This window comes from Abramis brama (genome assembly GCF_963993115.1).
Source record: "Abramis brama genome assembly, chromosome: 3".
NCBI classification, from domain to species: domain Eukaryota; kingdom Metazoa; phylum Chordata; class Actinopteri; order Cypriniformes; family Leuciscidae; genus Abramis; species Abramis brama.
Genome location: NC_139965.1, coordinates 32,515,335 through 32,529,301, shown reverse-complemented (window position 1 = coordinate 32,529,301; position 13,967 = coordinate 32,515,335). Strand labels below are relative to the sequence as shown.

The 13,967-nt window shown below is 39.2% G+C and overlaps 1 protein-coding gene across 3 annotated transcripts in view; it reads left to right on the top strand.

Moving 5' to 3' along the window:
• Positions 1–13,967, top strand: part of rbm33a (RNA binding motif protein 33a) — a 47,678-nt gene that overhangs the window by 9,692 nt on the left and 24,019 nt on the right. For 2 of the 3 annotated variants that reach the window (XM_084108083.1, XM_084108081.1), the window contains exons 6-11: positions 4,695–4,817; positions 4,908–5,106; positions 6,263–6,558; positions 8,669–8,993; positions 11,435–11,496; positions 13,739–13,865. In XM_084108083.1, the coding sequence (XP_083964209.1) occupies positions 4,695–4,817; positions 4,908–5,106; positions 6,263–6,558; positions 8,669–8,993; positions 11,435–11,496; positions 13,739–13,865 (1,132 nt within the window). The remainder of the gene's footprint in view (positions 1–4,694; positions 4,818–4,907; positions 5,107–6,262; positions 6,559–8,668; positions 8,994–11,434; positions 11,497–13,738; positions 13,866–13,967) is intronic. The other variant, XM_084108082.1, reaches the window with a different exon arrangement.

Below are 13,967 nucleotides of genomic sequence, written 5' to 3'. Positions count from 1 at the left end.
TACAAACATCACAGACAATGGCAGATAGCGACCAAGGCAGCTCTGGCATAATGTAAAATAACACTTCTATTAATGACTTACAGTTTCTTTACAGTTATTGAGGTAAACATGCCTAAAGTACCGGAAAAACATACCATTGGGTACCGACACTGAATTTCATGTACCGGTTAAAATGTGAACAGTACCCAACCCTAATCTTAAATTAGATGGAATTTTAAAGGAATTTTTTACAACTTCTATGTTCTACTTAAGATCAATGCCAAGGGGATTCTTTAGTTTCTGCTTTTTGGGGGGTTTGGAGGCTGACATATTCTCCTTAATGTTTTGTTTTGTACCGAAGAAAGAAGTGTTAAGAAAATACAAAACACTCACTTGAATGTGTAGTAGAAACTGACTTACTTTTCTAAAGCATAATTGAGGCAACAGATGTGGAAAAGTATTTTGCTGTGAATACAAAGGTGATAAACAACCTTTGACAGCTGTTTGTTGCACTCTTGAAGAATATTGCCATTGCTTAAAATTCAGCTTTAAATTTTGTTTTCTTAGACCGTATGATATCTCTGTTTACAAGGTCGCTTAGCTTCCGGGGCTTAGCATCTTTGTGTTTACTGTTATCCAGAGTTAATGTGTGGAACGGTTTAAAGGATTAAGCATTTTCCCTGTAAGTGGTCAGTTCATGTGCTTTGTGCAGGATTCGTGTCATAGTCATTTTGGTCTGTCTGTCTGACTTTCTGTGCTATGCTTAGTGTACAGTTCTTTAGATTCGCCTTCTGTCACCCAGCAATTCTTGTATTGTCATCTGTAGAGAACATTCGCTTGTAGTGATTTTCTCTGAGATCATTCCACAGTTTTAAGTCGTAATGAATCTTAAAGACTTTATGGGCTTGTCATAAATACCAGATGATTGGGGTTTAGCCATGACAAAAATCACATTTTGTGATGTCTGAGGTTACAATTTTGAAAATGTAATGAAACGAGTAACATTGTATCGTGTGTTAGGCTTGCTGCAATAGTCGGTGTTCACGGTGAGCTGAACGAGAATCGGAGCACAGATCAGCAGCAGGTATCAACACCTGAGTGATGACTGCATAAATGACTGGTCATATTGGAGCATCCGGCACTCGCATAGAACAAAGTTAACAAAGGTTGACTGTTTTATCCACGTTTTTTCAACCATCGCTGTTGTAATGTATTGGGAAGCCAGAATGTTTCCAGACAGGATATTTATATGATGCAGGCGGCCGCTCTATCAGCGGCTTGTCTCCTTCGCTTGCCATGCTAAAACTGTGGAAAAGGAACTGTGATGTCAGCAACAGATTTACATACACAACAGTTGATTGGACAGCTACTCTTACCTGAAACGCATGTGGAGCGTATCCATCGACAGAAACATACATTAGAGCAGGGGTGGGCAAACTTTTTGGCTCAAGGGCCACACTGGGTTTTAAAATTTGACAGAGGGCCGGCTCAGTAGCAGATTATGAAACACGATCTCATGAAAGTGTGTATCTATACCACGAATTTTATTTCTTGTGCCATTTATACGCCAAAAATGTTTGAGGTTAATTTTTAATTAGTCATATGTTAGATAATTATAGCCTATACTTTTTAAATATTGTTTATCCTTATTATTATTTAATGGTCCTAACAGTAAATTAGAAAGTGTACACTTAGAAGAGTAAAAATGACAGAAGGTTACGTTAATTCAGCTTTATTAAAACTGCATATGGCAATCAATTTGCACTTCAAAAAGTCATACATTTGTGGAAAAAAACGGAATAAACGAATATACAAATTTATTTTAAGAATAATAAAATAAAACATAAAAAGCAAAGGCAGATCAGAACATTTAATGAAAAAAACCGGGTTCTGTACATGGCAGACGGGAGCGTAGCCGAAAACCGGGCGATAAAGGTCGGTAAACGGAATCACTCAGTCAGGATAGGATACATCCACAAATCCAGAGGAGCAAAGAAACTAAATAGCAGACAAATCAAAGGAAAAACTAAACAGGTGTGCAAGCGGTTACCAAACATTTTTTTTTCTCTGTGAGTTTCCAAAAAAGGAAAAAACATTAACGTGCAACAAGTCTGTGCGCTTAAGTCGCTGTCTGTTTGGTTTCCATGGTGACGCGTCATTGCTTGTTACGTGACACACCGCAGCCACAACAGCGCTGAATGAATTATGATCTGCTTTTATGTCATATTTTCCTTTTTTACAGCTATGGCATGCAATATCTGATATTCCGATTGTCAAATATATGCAACGCAATATATATATTACCCAAAGTATTGCAAGAAAAAGGCTAAATGAATGCGATCTTAAGACATTTTTTTAAATACTCGACGGGCCGGATTAAACAGCCTAACGGGCCGTATCTGGCCCGCGGGCCGTAGTTTGCCCACCCCTGCATTAGAGGAACTCTGTCCGTTTTATGCTCTGTTTTTTTCCTTCCCCCACGAGCCATATTATAGATGCATCATCAGGTTAGAGATGAACCTCTAATCAAACAAAGTGTGTGCTGAACCATGAGTGAAGAACGGAATGCTCCTTTTTTACAGAGAGCCGTTGCACCCCTAGTATGTAAAAATTATTGTTTTATTTTCCAAAATTTTTATTTCAGTGTTTTGGGACCTTGATAAACAAAATAGAACCAGAAGCTAGAAAATGTTTGGTGTACTGTGGTCATGGAGCATCAGGGTTAGTCACTTTACACAAAGACACAGAGGCTGATACAATCCTGCAGGAGTCAAGGCTCATCAGACTGCTCCTTTTGTTCTGCCTTTCATTGACCTTTAATGCGGGACAGATGTCGTTGATCATTCTGCCTGTCCAGGTGATCGCTTGATCACTGGTGTCCAGGGTAATGCTGACAGGTGCACAGAGGGCTTGCCCTCACATCGCATTCACACACAGTTTGTCTGTTCAATGCCAGTTTCTTTATATTTCTGTACATTATTCTAGTCTTATTCTTTATCCTGCTGAGATCAGGATTCACTGTAGAAAAATGGCCTGGAGATTTCTGTAATAGAAGCTGTATGCTTCACACGTTTTCTCAAGGATATGAATAAAAAAACACTGTCTCTTCAAATATACGTTTGCTTGAGCACTGTTGACTCTCCATAGCAGTAAAATTTATGTTGTCCAAATATATTATAAAAGGTGCAACAATAATGCCTATAGAAATATGTGCTAGTGCCTAAAGGTGAAAAGTTAGTCGCTGTACTCTAATACATGGCTATAAGTAAGAAATTCAGCTTTTTGTTATATATATTATGCTACTTACATGTGAGAGCAGTGAAGAAACTGCAGAGTAAGAACTTATGACATTGTTATGATCACAATATTTTTTTCCTTATTGATCGATATTGATATTTATCACAAGATATAATTTGATAACGCTGCCAGCTGGAAGAGTCCCTTGACAATGACCAAAGCCTGGAGAAACCAGAGGGTTCATTAATTACATTTTAAAATGTATTTTTAGAAAATATTTTTGTTTTTTCAAAAATAGAATAACACAACGTAAACTTTTAACTGTGCACTGCAAATGTTTTCTTTTTTCAGTACCTTGTCATGACAAACATTTTGACTGAGCTTTGAAATGCATTTGCCTACATGTTAGTCAGACAGTTACACATCTAGTATACAGTGATGTAACAAACAATATATGTTTTACCAGTGTTGTCACAATGTAATTTCCCTGTGGGATTGAATTCCAATGTACTGGTACAATGAGGTCATTTTTAATTTGTAAAGTATTAATATTCAAAAATATCCCTGCAAACATGACTATATGAGAGTAATTTCAGATTCCAACAGCCAAAGTAAAATCTCTATTTAAAGAGTGAAATGTGTACTTGAGCAGAGGGAAATGGGTTAGAGGACCTGTAAGCTATAACAGGTGGACAGAAACAGGATCTGTAGGAATAGCAGGGGATGGAGACAGTACCTGTGGTGGATGATTGAAGCAGAGATGGGCACAAAACCTGTGAGGAGGGAGACAAGACCGGTGGTGTAGGATGTGAGGTTCAGCAAGGTAGTCAGCAGAAGCCGCGTGTGCCCGTCTCTCCGGATGCTTTTGTACATTCTGTGCTCGAGCGTGTGTGAGAATTTGCTCAAAGTCAGATGATGATATTTTCCCTGTCAGTGAGCTATGTGTGTGCTGGAGCTTTCTTTGTGTCTGTTTGTTGTGTGAGTGTGTGCATGTGAGTGAGTGTGTGTAAAGACAACACAGTCAATGATATTTTCACCACCACTGAGCCGTGTGCGTGTTTATCTCCCATTCTCTGTGTATCATGTCAAACATTTACATCTCATTGAATTTCAAATATCAGCAGGAATGGTAATAGGGAATAGTAATGAGACTGGGCTCCCACTGTTATGCTAATTTAGGAAGACTCCCCTTCAGCGCCCCCTCCCCTCCCCAGCTTCAGAATGCTGCACTGGGCCTTTCTGGCCTCTCTCTCAGATTTGGCATTAACATTTTCATTCAGAAGTGATTTTGCTTCATTCTAATGTTTTATCTTCATCAGTGTCATTTGTGGCATTGAACAGGTTCTGGTAGTGCCGACCTACGACACGGTCCGGAACAGGTGTTTCAATCCATAATAAACGAGATCTGTTTAGCCCTGATGTTCTAGTCCTGCTTGAATTTCCATTGAATGGAGTAAATATTTGTTTGTTCTTCGCAGGTGGATGAATACCCGACTGAGTATAGTGAAGAGCAGACTGACAGACAGGAAGTGGCTGAGGAGGAGGAGCATGAAGAGGAAACTGAGGAGCAGGACAGCTCTCAGGTCACAGATTTGGAGGAGGTAAAGAATGGCTGCTTCAGACGGTTTGTGCTCTTTCGTGGAGATCGCGTGAGTCTGATTGATTTGATTTATGTGTGCTGTATGCTTCAGGTGGAGAATGAAAACGATCCAGAAGCTGATCCAGAAGCTGAGCCAGAGCAGGATGCAGATGTAAAGGAGGAGTCTGATGAGGAAGAGGAAGATGTCGAAGAATCTAGACGTCTGCGATTTAAGACGGAGCGTAAAGATGACACAGTGGTCAGGCTGTCTGATGCTGCCAGTAAAAGAAGGAACATCCCAGAAACATTAGGTAAGGAATTAACATGAAGCACCTTTTTGTACTGTTACAGGTTTAAAAATCTCATATGGTCTTGTTTTGAGTAATCTGACTTATTTTAGATTCTATAGTTCAATTACTTATTTTTATGATTTGGCTTCACTGGTGTGAGTGACTAGTTGTACATTTGATTAGATCATTAAGAAGACCCATCCCTAAACTTAACTACGTCTTCCTTTAAGTCAGTAAGGCAGACCTACTGGATTAACATGACATAACAGTTAATATTCATGAGCAAAGCCTACCTAGTTACACAGTCTTGCCAAAATATTTTTGTTTGTAATGGCGCTTTTCCACTGCATGGTACGGTACGGCTCGGTTCAGTACGGCACGCTTTGGCGCTTTTCCACTGCATGGTACGGTACGGCTCGCTTCGGCTCGCTTTAAATGGTACCACCTCTGTTGAGGTTCCAAGCGTACCGTACCGATACTAAAATGTGACGTGAAAACACTGCAGATCACTGATTGGTCAGACAGAATCATCACTACCAGCCTCATTGTATTTACGACACGAGACACTAAACCCGCTAGATTTAAATAGCCAGTAGACAACAGCCAGCGCTGTAGCGCCTGTTTTAAAAGTATTTGCTTTAAAAAAAAGAGAAAAAAAAAAAAGAGTATAAACTTCAAAAAAAGAAATGGCTGAATCGTGGTCAGTGGACGAGGTGCAGACGTTCCTCTCGTTGGTTGCCGAGGAGTGGATGGGGAAACACGGAATGAAAAATTCGCATTTAATATGATGATATCATGGCAGTAGAGACGGCAACTATAACGATCAGTCCCACCCACTTTGAAGCGGTACTAACTGCAGTGGAAAAGCAACCGAGCTAAAGCGAACCAAACCGTGCCGTACCGAGTCGAGTCGTACCACGCAGTGGAAAAGCGAAGCGAGCCGAACCGTTTTTTTATGGTTTAACTTGAGGGCCCAAGTGCTTATAAACATTTTTATCATCATTATCATTATTATTATCATCATCCTATTTATGAGCAGTATAAAAAAGGCTAAATTGATCCTCCAAAATAACTTTTGAAATATGGTTTAGGTGATGGTTTAGTTGTTTTAAACCATGAATTGTTTCATTTGTCAGAATCAAATAAATCTGGATCTTTGTTTTGTCTTTCCTTTCAGAGCTCTCTGAGGAAGCTAAAGCAGACCTGCAGGAGTTTGAGGAAAAGGAACGTCAGAGGAAGCAGGGCCGTTTTGGAGGACGAGGAAGAGGGTGGCCACGAGCAGATGGAATGAGGGGAGGAATGGCAGGTAGAGGTGGGATCAGGGGAAGAGGAGGAGCAGGAGGACGTGGAGTCGGTGGAAGAAGCGATTTCCCTCTATTTGGAATGGGAGGTTTCCGTGGTGATGGAGTTGGAGGTCAGGGGAGAATAAATGAGCAAAGGCCTCCACTGATGCAAGTGAATTTGGGAATGCAGGTAAGAAACTGATGGGTCTCTGAAATGCCACAAAATATGAATGCTTCTACTGAACCTGTTCATCAAGTCATTGATGACAATGTGAGATAGGACACTCAAGACTCGCACATAAATTCTTCTTGTAAGAATCCACTGTCTATTGAACATATTTTGCCGGACTACTTTTACCCCTTTGAGGAACTTGTTTTATTCTGTTGATACTTTTGAAAAGGTTTTTAACCAAGTAAATACAAATCTAGTCTTAAAGGTTGTATCTTTTCAGCGATTTCAGGCCCAAACATAAATGATCACATTCATGTAATCTTTCCTAACGATCCACTAGCTGCCCGCCCCATAAGCAGGTCGTCAAAAAAACGCGTCTCTGTAGGCAGCCTAGGCTCTGAGATCTGCACACAAAAACAGTTGGTTTCACCAACCACTCAAAACCAAAATAAATAGTGTTCCAACCAATCACCGACAGGGGGTGGGTGTTGTGAGGTTTTGCGCTCGTGCACGGCTGCCTATGACGGCTGCACGCAAAATTAAAATGTAAAACCAGCATAACAAAAAGTGTTTGTGGAAAACATTGCCTACATGGCTTTACATTTCCTGATTGTTGCACACACAGTTACATACACTACTGTTCAAAAGTTTAGTCAGTAAGATTTCTTTTAGAAGAAATTAATACTTTTGTACATGAGGATGCATTAAATTGTGACAGTAAAGACATGTATAATGATACAGAAGATTTCTATTTCAAATAAATGCTGATCTCTTGAACTTTCTATTAGTCAAAGAATTCTGAAAACGGATGTATCACTGTTTCCAAAAATATTCAACATAATTCAACTGATAAGAAGAAATATTTCTTGAGCACCAAATCAAGGATCTTGTGGCATTGAAGACTGAAGTAATGATTTCTGAAAATTCCGTTTCACCCTCGCAGGAATAAATGACATTGTAAAACATAATCAAATAATAGAGATAAAATATAATATATAATATAACATAATATAATATAAAAATAGATAATAATTATTTTAAATTGTTTTATTGTTTAAATGTTTTACTTTACTACATTTGATTATGTAAATGCAGCATTGGTGAGCATAAGAGACTTTCAAAATCATTAAATCTTACTGACCACACTCTGTAGTGTATAAACAGTAACATTGTTTGCAACAGTTAGACACATCTTTAGTAGTGACACAGCTATTCTGTTTGCAAACACATATTTTAACTTGAATGGTCAGGCAATGGGATTGATCCTTTTGAGACTATTGAAGATTTTGAATCAGTTTTAGATGATGGTTTGACTTGTCATGTCTCATCCTTGTGGACTGGAGTCAGTTTGCTTTTGAGTAAAAGTCAATTATCACTGTTCTCACTCCTCCTCTTATCCATGTTGATATATGGATTATGGCAAATAACTTGGCGGGAGTCCATTGAGGAAGCATTACACCAAATTAAATTTGTACTTTGCTGAAGGATTTAGCTTCCTGCGCTTATTTTATTATTAAATATCTGTCGAGGATGTAATCCCTTTGCGCTTGAGCTGTTCGTTCGAACGTTCGTGCTGCACCTTTTTCTTTCTTTTTTAAAGCTGATTTTCTTTTATGGAGAAGGAAAGCCTTTTCAGGCTTTTGACACAACTTGTCATTCCTCGACATTGATATGTTATTTTACGTTATGCTTCAGACAGTGCTATATAGTGCACTGTTGTAATGATTTAATCGAGTCCACTTCTGTCTATGAGTTGTCATATAAAGTACAAGTTGTCTTCATCTGATGATGAGTTAATAAATATAGTGTGCTTACATGTGCAAGGCTTTCTGAAATAGACTGTAATATGTATCTAGTTTGGGGAGTCAGTTTTTCACTCATCATATGAAATATGTTAGGACACAGACACAGTGCATGTTTTGTGAGAGAGTACTTTAGCATTTTGTATTTCTCGTAAACTCCTTATTTAATTTAGATTCAGTCGCAGTCACATGGCTCTTATGATTGATTACTTGATTCAAGGTCACAACACTACAAGATAATGATTTTTGGGGGGTGGAAGAGAGAAGGCTTACGCTATTGATTGATGATCTTTTTGTTTTCACTCTCTCTCTCTCTCTCTCTAAAGCAGCAGCTCAGAATGACTCCTCCGCTCCAGCATCACCACCATCAGTCGCGTCTGCCTGGTGCGAGAGGCGCTGGAGGTCCTGGGCTATTCCCAGATCCAGGCACCCCGATCCCTCAGCAGCCGCTGCAGCTGTTGATGCCACACCTGGCCCACCGTTCCCCGGGGCCCAGAACACAACACGACACGCATGGACTGCGCTTGTTGAACTCACCACCACGGCACTCGCACACACATCCCAACCAACACCAGCAGCATCAACAGCACCACCCCAAGAACATTCACATTAACCCTCACTTCAGAGGACCCTCATCCTCACCTGTGCAAGGTATGGCCCCAGAGACAAAACCAGCGACCTGATATTCATATATTTGGGTCGATAGAAGCTGTTTGAGCATCTGCTGTAATCAGAGTTTCCGCTAGAAAAAAATGGTGCAAAGTGACCGGCAGAGGTTTCGTTTTCCGGACATTTTGATGATATGCCGGTCAAATATCGCCTCTTAATTAGTCAAGTTGAGGAAAACTAGAGGCATGCTATGTAACTTAAAAAATGACATAATCAGGCCGTATAGAATGCAACATGTTTATTAGCCTAACTTTCAAATAGATGGAAAAAAACATGAACGTCCGATTGGCGTCAATCAACACCAATTGTTTTTACTATGGTTTCACATTCATAGTTTAACAAACCAATCCCCCTTCCCCACATAAAATATCTGAAGCCTATTGTTTTTACTCAAGCGAACTTCCCAATGTCTCTCCACAACTTGCAATGCGCATAAGCCGCGTAACCTTGTTTTCCGCAAGGCGACTTCGCTGCTTCGTCTTGATCCGATTCTGCAGCGAGAACCCCCTCTCTGCAGGAACACTCGAGACCCATTTTCTACTATGGTTTTGTACGTTTCTTCATTCGGATCTATTTGCGATCCATTCCATTCTAAACAAACAATGCAGTTTATATGCTTCGTCCTTGTTTCATTATTCATTAAGATAATAATTAATAAATGCACGCATAATTATCAGTGAACTTGATAAATGTTGCAGATATGTTTTGCTATGCATGCACAAACAAATGCCTTTCAACTTATGTGTGCAAAATTCAGAATAAAATGAATGTGCAGCAATTTGTACAAAGAGAGAGTCTAGGTGTACTATACGTGTTGTAGCCATTAAATAAGCTCATTTAGTTTAATATTTGTTCAAATATTATAATGTTATTTTTTCATCTATGTTGATTATGAAAAGTGAACCGCACGAGTAAAATAGGATGCGCAATATATCGAGAGACATGGCGTGGGTCAGACATGATTTTGACCACTTAATTAAGTTTGGTTTTGTAGAAAGCCTTTTTTGAAGTGAATTTCGTTTTGTATAAATTGTATCTTAATTTTAATAATTGTTTTATCAACCAATTGCCTTGATTTAATAAATAAGAAGAAATATAGCAGACGATAGGCCTAATCATGGAGGCGCCCGCGCGGTTACTTGCATTGCTCGTGAACTGGAGCGCATCTCATCCTAATTTAACGAAACTCAGCGTAGGCCTCACAGACATGAAATATATCTTAAGAAAGCTTGAAATGTCTTTTTAACAATTTAAAACGAAAAGAAATAGGCTACTCTCTGATTATGTAGGCCTAATCCATGATGTGCATTTCTCTCTATAGGCGCGTTCACTACGGAGATGGCGATCGTCAACTTCATCTTTACAGCTGTTGTTGCTGTTAATAAACTAAAAATAATAGGCCTATAATTTTATTAAACAATACATTAAATGAAATTGTAATTGTATTAAAAAAGCAACAAAAAAAATCCTATTTAAGTTTTTTTTTTTTTTTACCTATGCTAATTACGCATTAAATTCAGGTAGGCTACTGAGTCGATGTCCTCAGTGCCCAGAAAAGCGCTGAAACGGAGATGAAGGGGAACCCATTTTGTTTTTTTGTTTTTTTTTGTTTTTTGGCTTATTTTAACTGGCCCATCCAGTTTTCTGGAGGCCCACCTACAATCAAAATCCTGGCGCCGCTAGTGCTTCGCAGCGGTCTGTTATCAAGAAATAACAGGCCGCATTCCACATTGGAATTCAACCAAGCCATGTAATAATGTTTAATAACTTTCAAACGGTAGAGCCTGTTCCTTTATAACATAGCTAAAGGTCGGTGTATTTTTGCTTTATACATTTTAGGCTTATTCTCAAATTCAGATTGTGTTGGGGGGCGGGATTATTAGGCAATTTTAATCGGACAATTTGACCGGAGAGATTTAATTTTGTCAGGCATTTCTTTCTTTTTTTCGGCCAATGTCCGGTAATTACCGGACAACGGAAACCCTGGCTGTAATATGTGTTTGACCTCTTAAAGTGCCTATTCCATGTATATTTTTAGGCTTTTCACTTTTGGCTGATGCTTACTCACATTTTCACTCAGGTCCTTTAAAGAGTCCCCCCCCCCTTTGGTATGGCCTTCACTCTGTAGGCAGCCCATCAGCATTAAACCATCTTTCTGAAATGCACACATCTGCGGAGGTGAAATTACTCCTTTTGAGTGTCAGTTTATCTCATTAGGTGGCCCAGTCTGCGCGAGAGAGAGATGCACAGTTTAATCAGCAGAACAGCCCTCTCTCTGTGACCAGCTGTGACAAACCATGGTTTAGACTTGTGGCAAGAAGAGACTTTTATGGTGTCCGTGTTACGCCGCCCCACTCTCTCGTTCTGCAACCCTTTTTCTGTCTGTCTGACTCATGCTTTTTCTATTTCCATTTTAATCTCAGTTCCCTCAATGCCTCCTGTGCAGAACCAACCGAGGCCTAACATCACGCAACAGAGACTCCCGGTAAGTTACCTCACATTTCTTTGAGTTAGAATTAAGTGGTTTTGCTCTGCATATAACTGCAGTATGTTACGGTCAACATCATGGTATTTTCTGAATTTGACTGGCCCGTAGTCAACGAAACCAACATTTGTCTTGCTGTGTGGAAGGCATGTTTCGAAAAACGTTCTCATATGTGGGAAAGATCTGCCAGTTGAAATCGAAATGGAGACCGTGAAAACTCAGAACAGATGTAAAAGCCCTTTACTGCCTGTAAGGATGTAGAGGAACCATCAGGCAGCTGCCCGTGCTGTGGCTAAAGTGATTACTGCTGAGGAGACCATCTCACACCCCCCCCCAAATCTCCCCAGTTCTCTTCTCTGTCCTCACTGATATAAATACTTTGGTTTTCCCTTTTACTGTTGCTGTCAAAAGGATGCATAATTCAGTGTTTCACTTTGACAAATGGCTGTTACAGGAACCCTGTGCAGTGTTACATGCTAAAGTTTTATCTAAAACTGTTTTAAACGTTTTTCTATTTTTTATATAATTCTTATAAAATGTTTTTTATGACCTCAATCCAGACTACATGGATTATTTAAAAATGTATATTACACCACTGGACCATTTAACTGCAAAAAGCATATAATGCTCAGTCACATCACCTACAATACACCTTCAAATTCATAAAAATTTGAACCTAAATTCCTGATGGTGAAAAGGAAAGTTAAAGTTGATGTCCATGTTATTTGTCAACTATTCATGTACTGCAATCCCTAGTTTGGGGACACTGTGGACACTTGAAATGGTTGGTTGTCCCTAATCTTGCTGAATAGGAAAAGTTCCACACACACATTCATGACACATTTCCAGCTGTCTGTCTCCCATTGCCAGTCTGGTACAGACAGGACACCATTTAAAATGCCAATGGCATTTTGCAGGGAGCAGCGTCCATTAGCCCTCTAGGCACTTAATTATCATACATTAGCATACGATCACATCTCATCTTACAATAGGCTGATCCACAATTTCTCTATGAATATTTACTACTGCAGAGTTTTTGAATATTAATCTCCATGCTACATATTTATATTGTATTTTATGTTTGATGCTGTTCATAACAGAAAAATTATAAAACTGTTTAGTAAGCCCATAGCCTGTCTTAATTTTACAAGTTAATACAAGTTTAAAGTTTGATTTTCTTTTGTTAGTAAGATTTATTGTAGTTTAATGGATAAATTGCTTTTAGTATGTCATAAAATAGTACCAGATATATATATATATATATATATATATATATATATATATATATATATATATAAAAAAAAAACTTTGATAATTGGTCAGATACCTGAACACTGAGCAGCAGAAATGAAGAATGTGCCGGGTGTATTTTAAGACACAAGAGGCTTGTCTCCAAAATGGCAGTAGCCCGTGTTTGGCATTTGTCTTTCCCACTCCCTCTCTATCTCACAGGCAGATCATAACTGGTTACATATTGAACAGATCCATGGGTATTTACGAAAGATTAGCCCCCAGAAAGGACATGCTCCTTTTATCAAACGAATGCAAACTTGCAAAGGTATTGTGAATGTACTTAAGCTCCCATTGTGTTACAGGAGCTGACCTTTTGAATAGAGCAATGAAGTCCACAATAACAATGTGATTCTCTCTCGCTCCCTCCTGGCCATTGCTTAGCTAAGCTGCCTGATTGACTTTCTGTTAAGCAACTTGGCTGGCCTTGGTGACACTCACTGGCCGACTGAAGATCAGAGCTGGAAACGTGGATTAAAAGTTTGATTGCATCTTAAGTCATTTATAATGAGTAAAGAGGTGCAAAGCATCACAATTTGCTGGAGTGTGGCCCCTTTGAATGAAGGCTAATTTCTCAAGAGCTAAGGATATTTTCAAAGAATAAAGGAGAGGGGATTCACATTCAACTCCAGGATTAGTAAGGATCGTTATCTTTCTTTCCTCTGGAAAGGTAGAGAGGGGATTTTGAGTTTTATGAGCAATGGGTTAGGTAAGCACTGAGAACGGATAAAGATTTGTAATTCAAGGGTGTATGCAAAACGCTTTCTTTCTACCTGAAAGATTTCTCAGTGGTATAAGCTGATGTTTATGATCTTAATATGAAGAGCTAAATTTAAAAAGATGATAAGGAACACAAATAAGAAGCTTTTTGGCTTTGAAACTCATGTCAACAGTAATGATATTTGCTGGAATAGTCATGTTTTCATTTTTGCCGTTTTCTGTCCTCCTCCAGGCTCCTCCTGATTTTCAGCAGCATCTCCAAGGGAATTTTGGCCCACCTCAGCGGCCTCTACCCTCCCAGGAGCAATGGAGAGGACCACCACCACATCACCAAGATCAAGAGCACTTCTTCTCTGGTGGTAAGGTCAAATAAAGGTGGTCACACTAGTTGCCTGCATAGACTGTACCTGCATTTTCTTGTATATATCTGTTTTGAAGCGTAACAATGTCAGAATTGATCC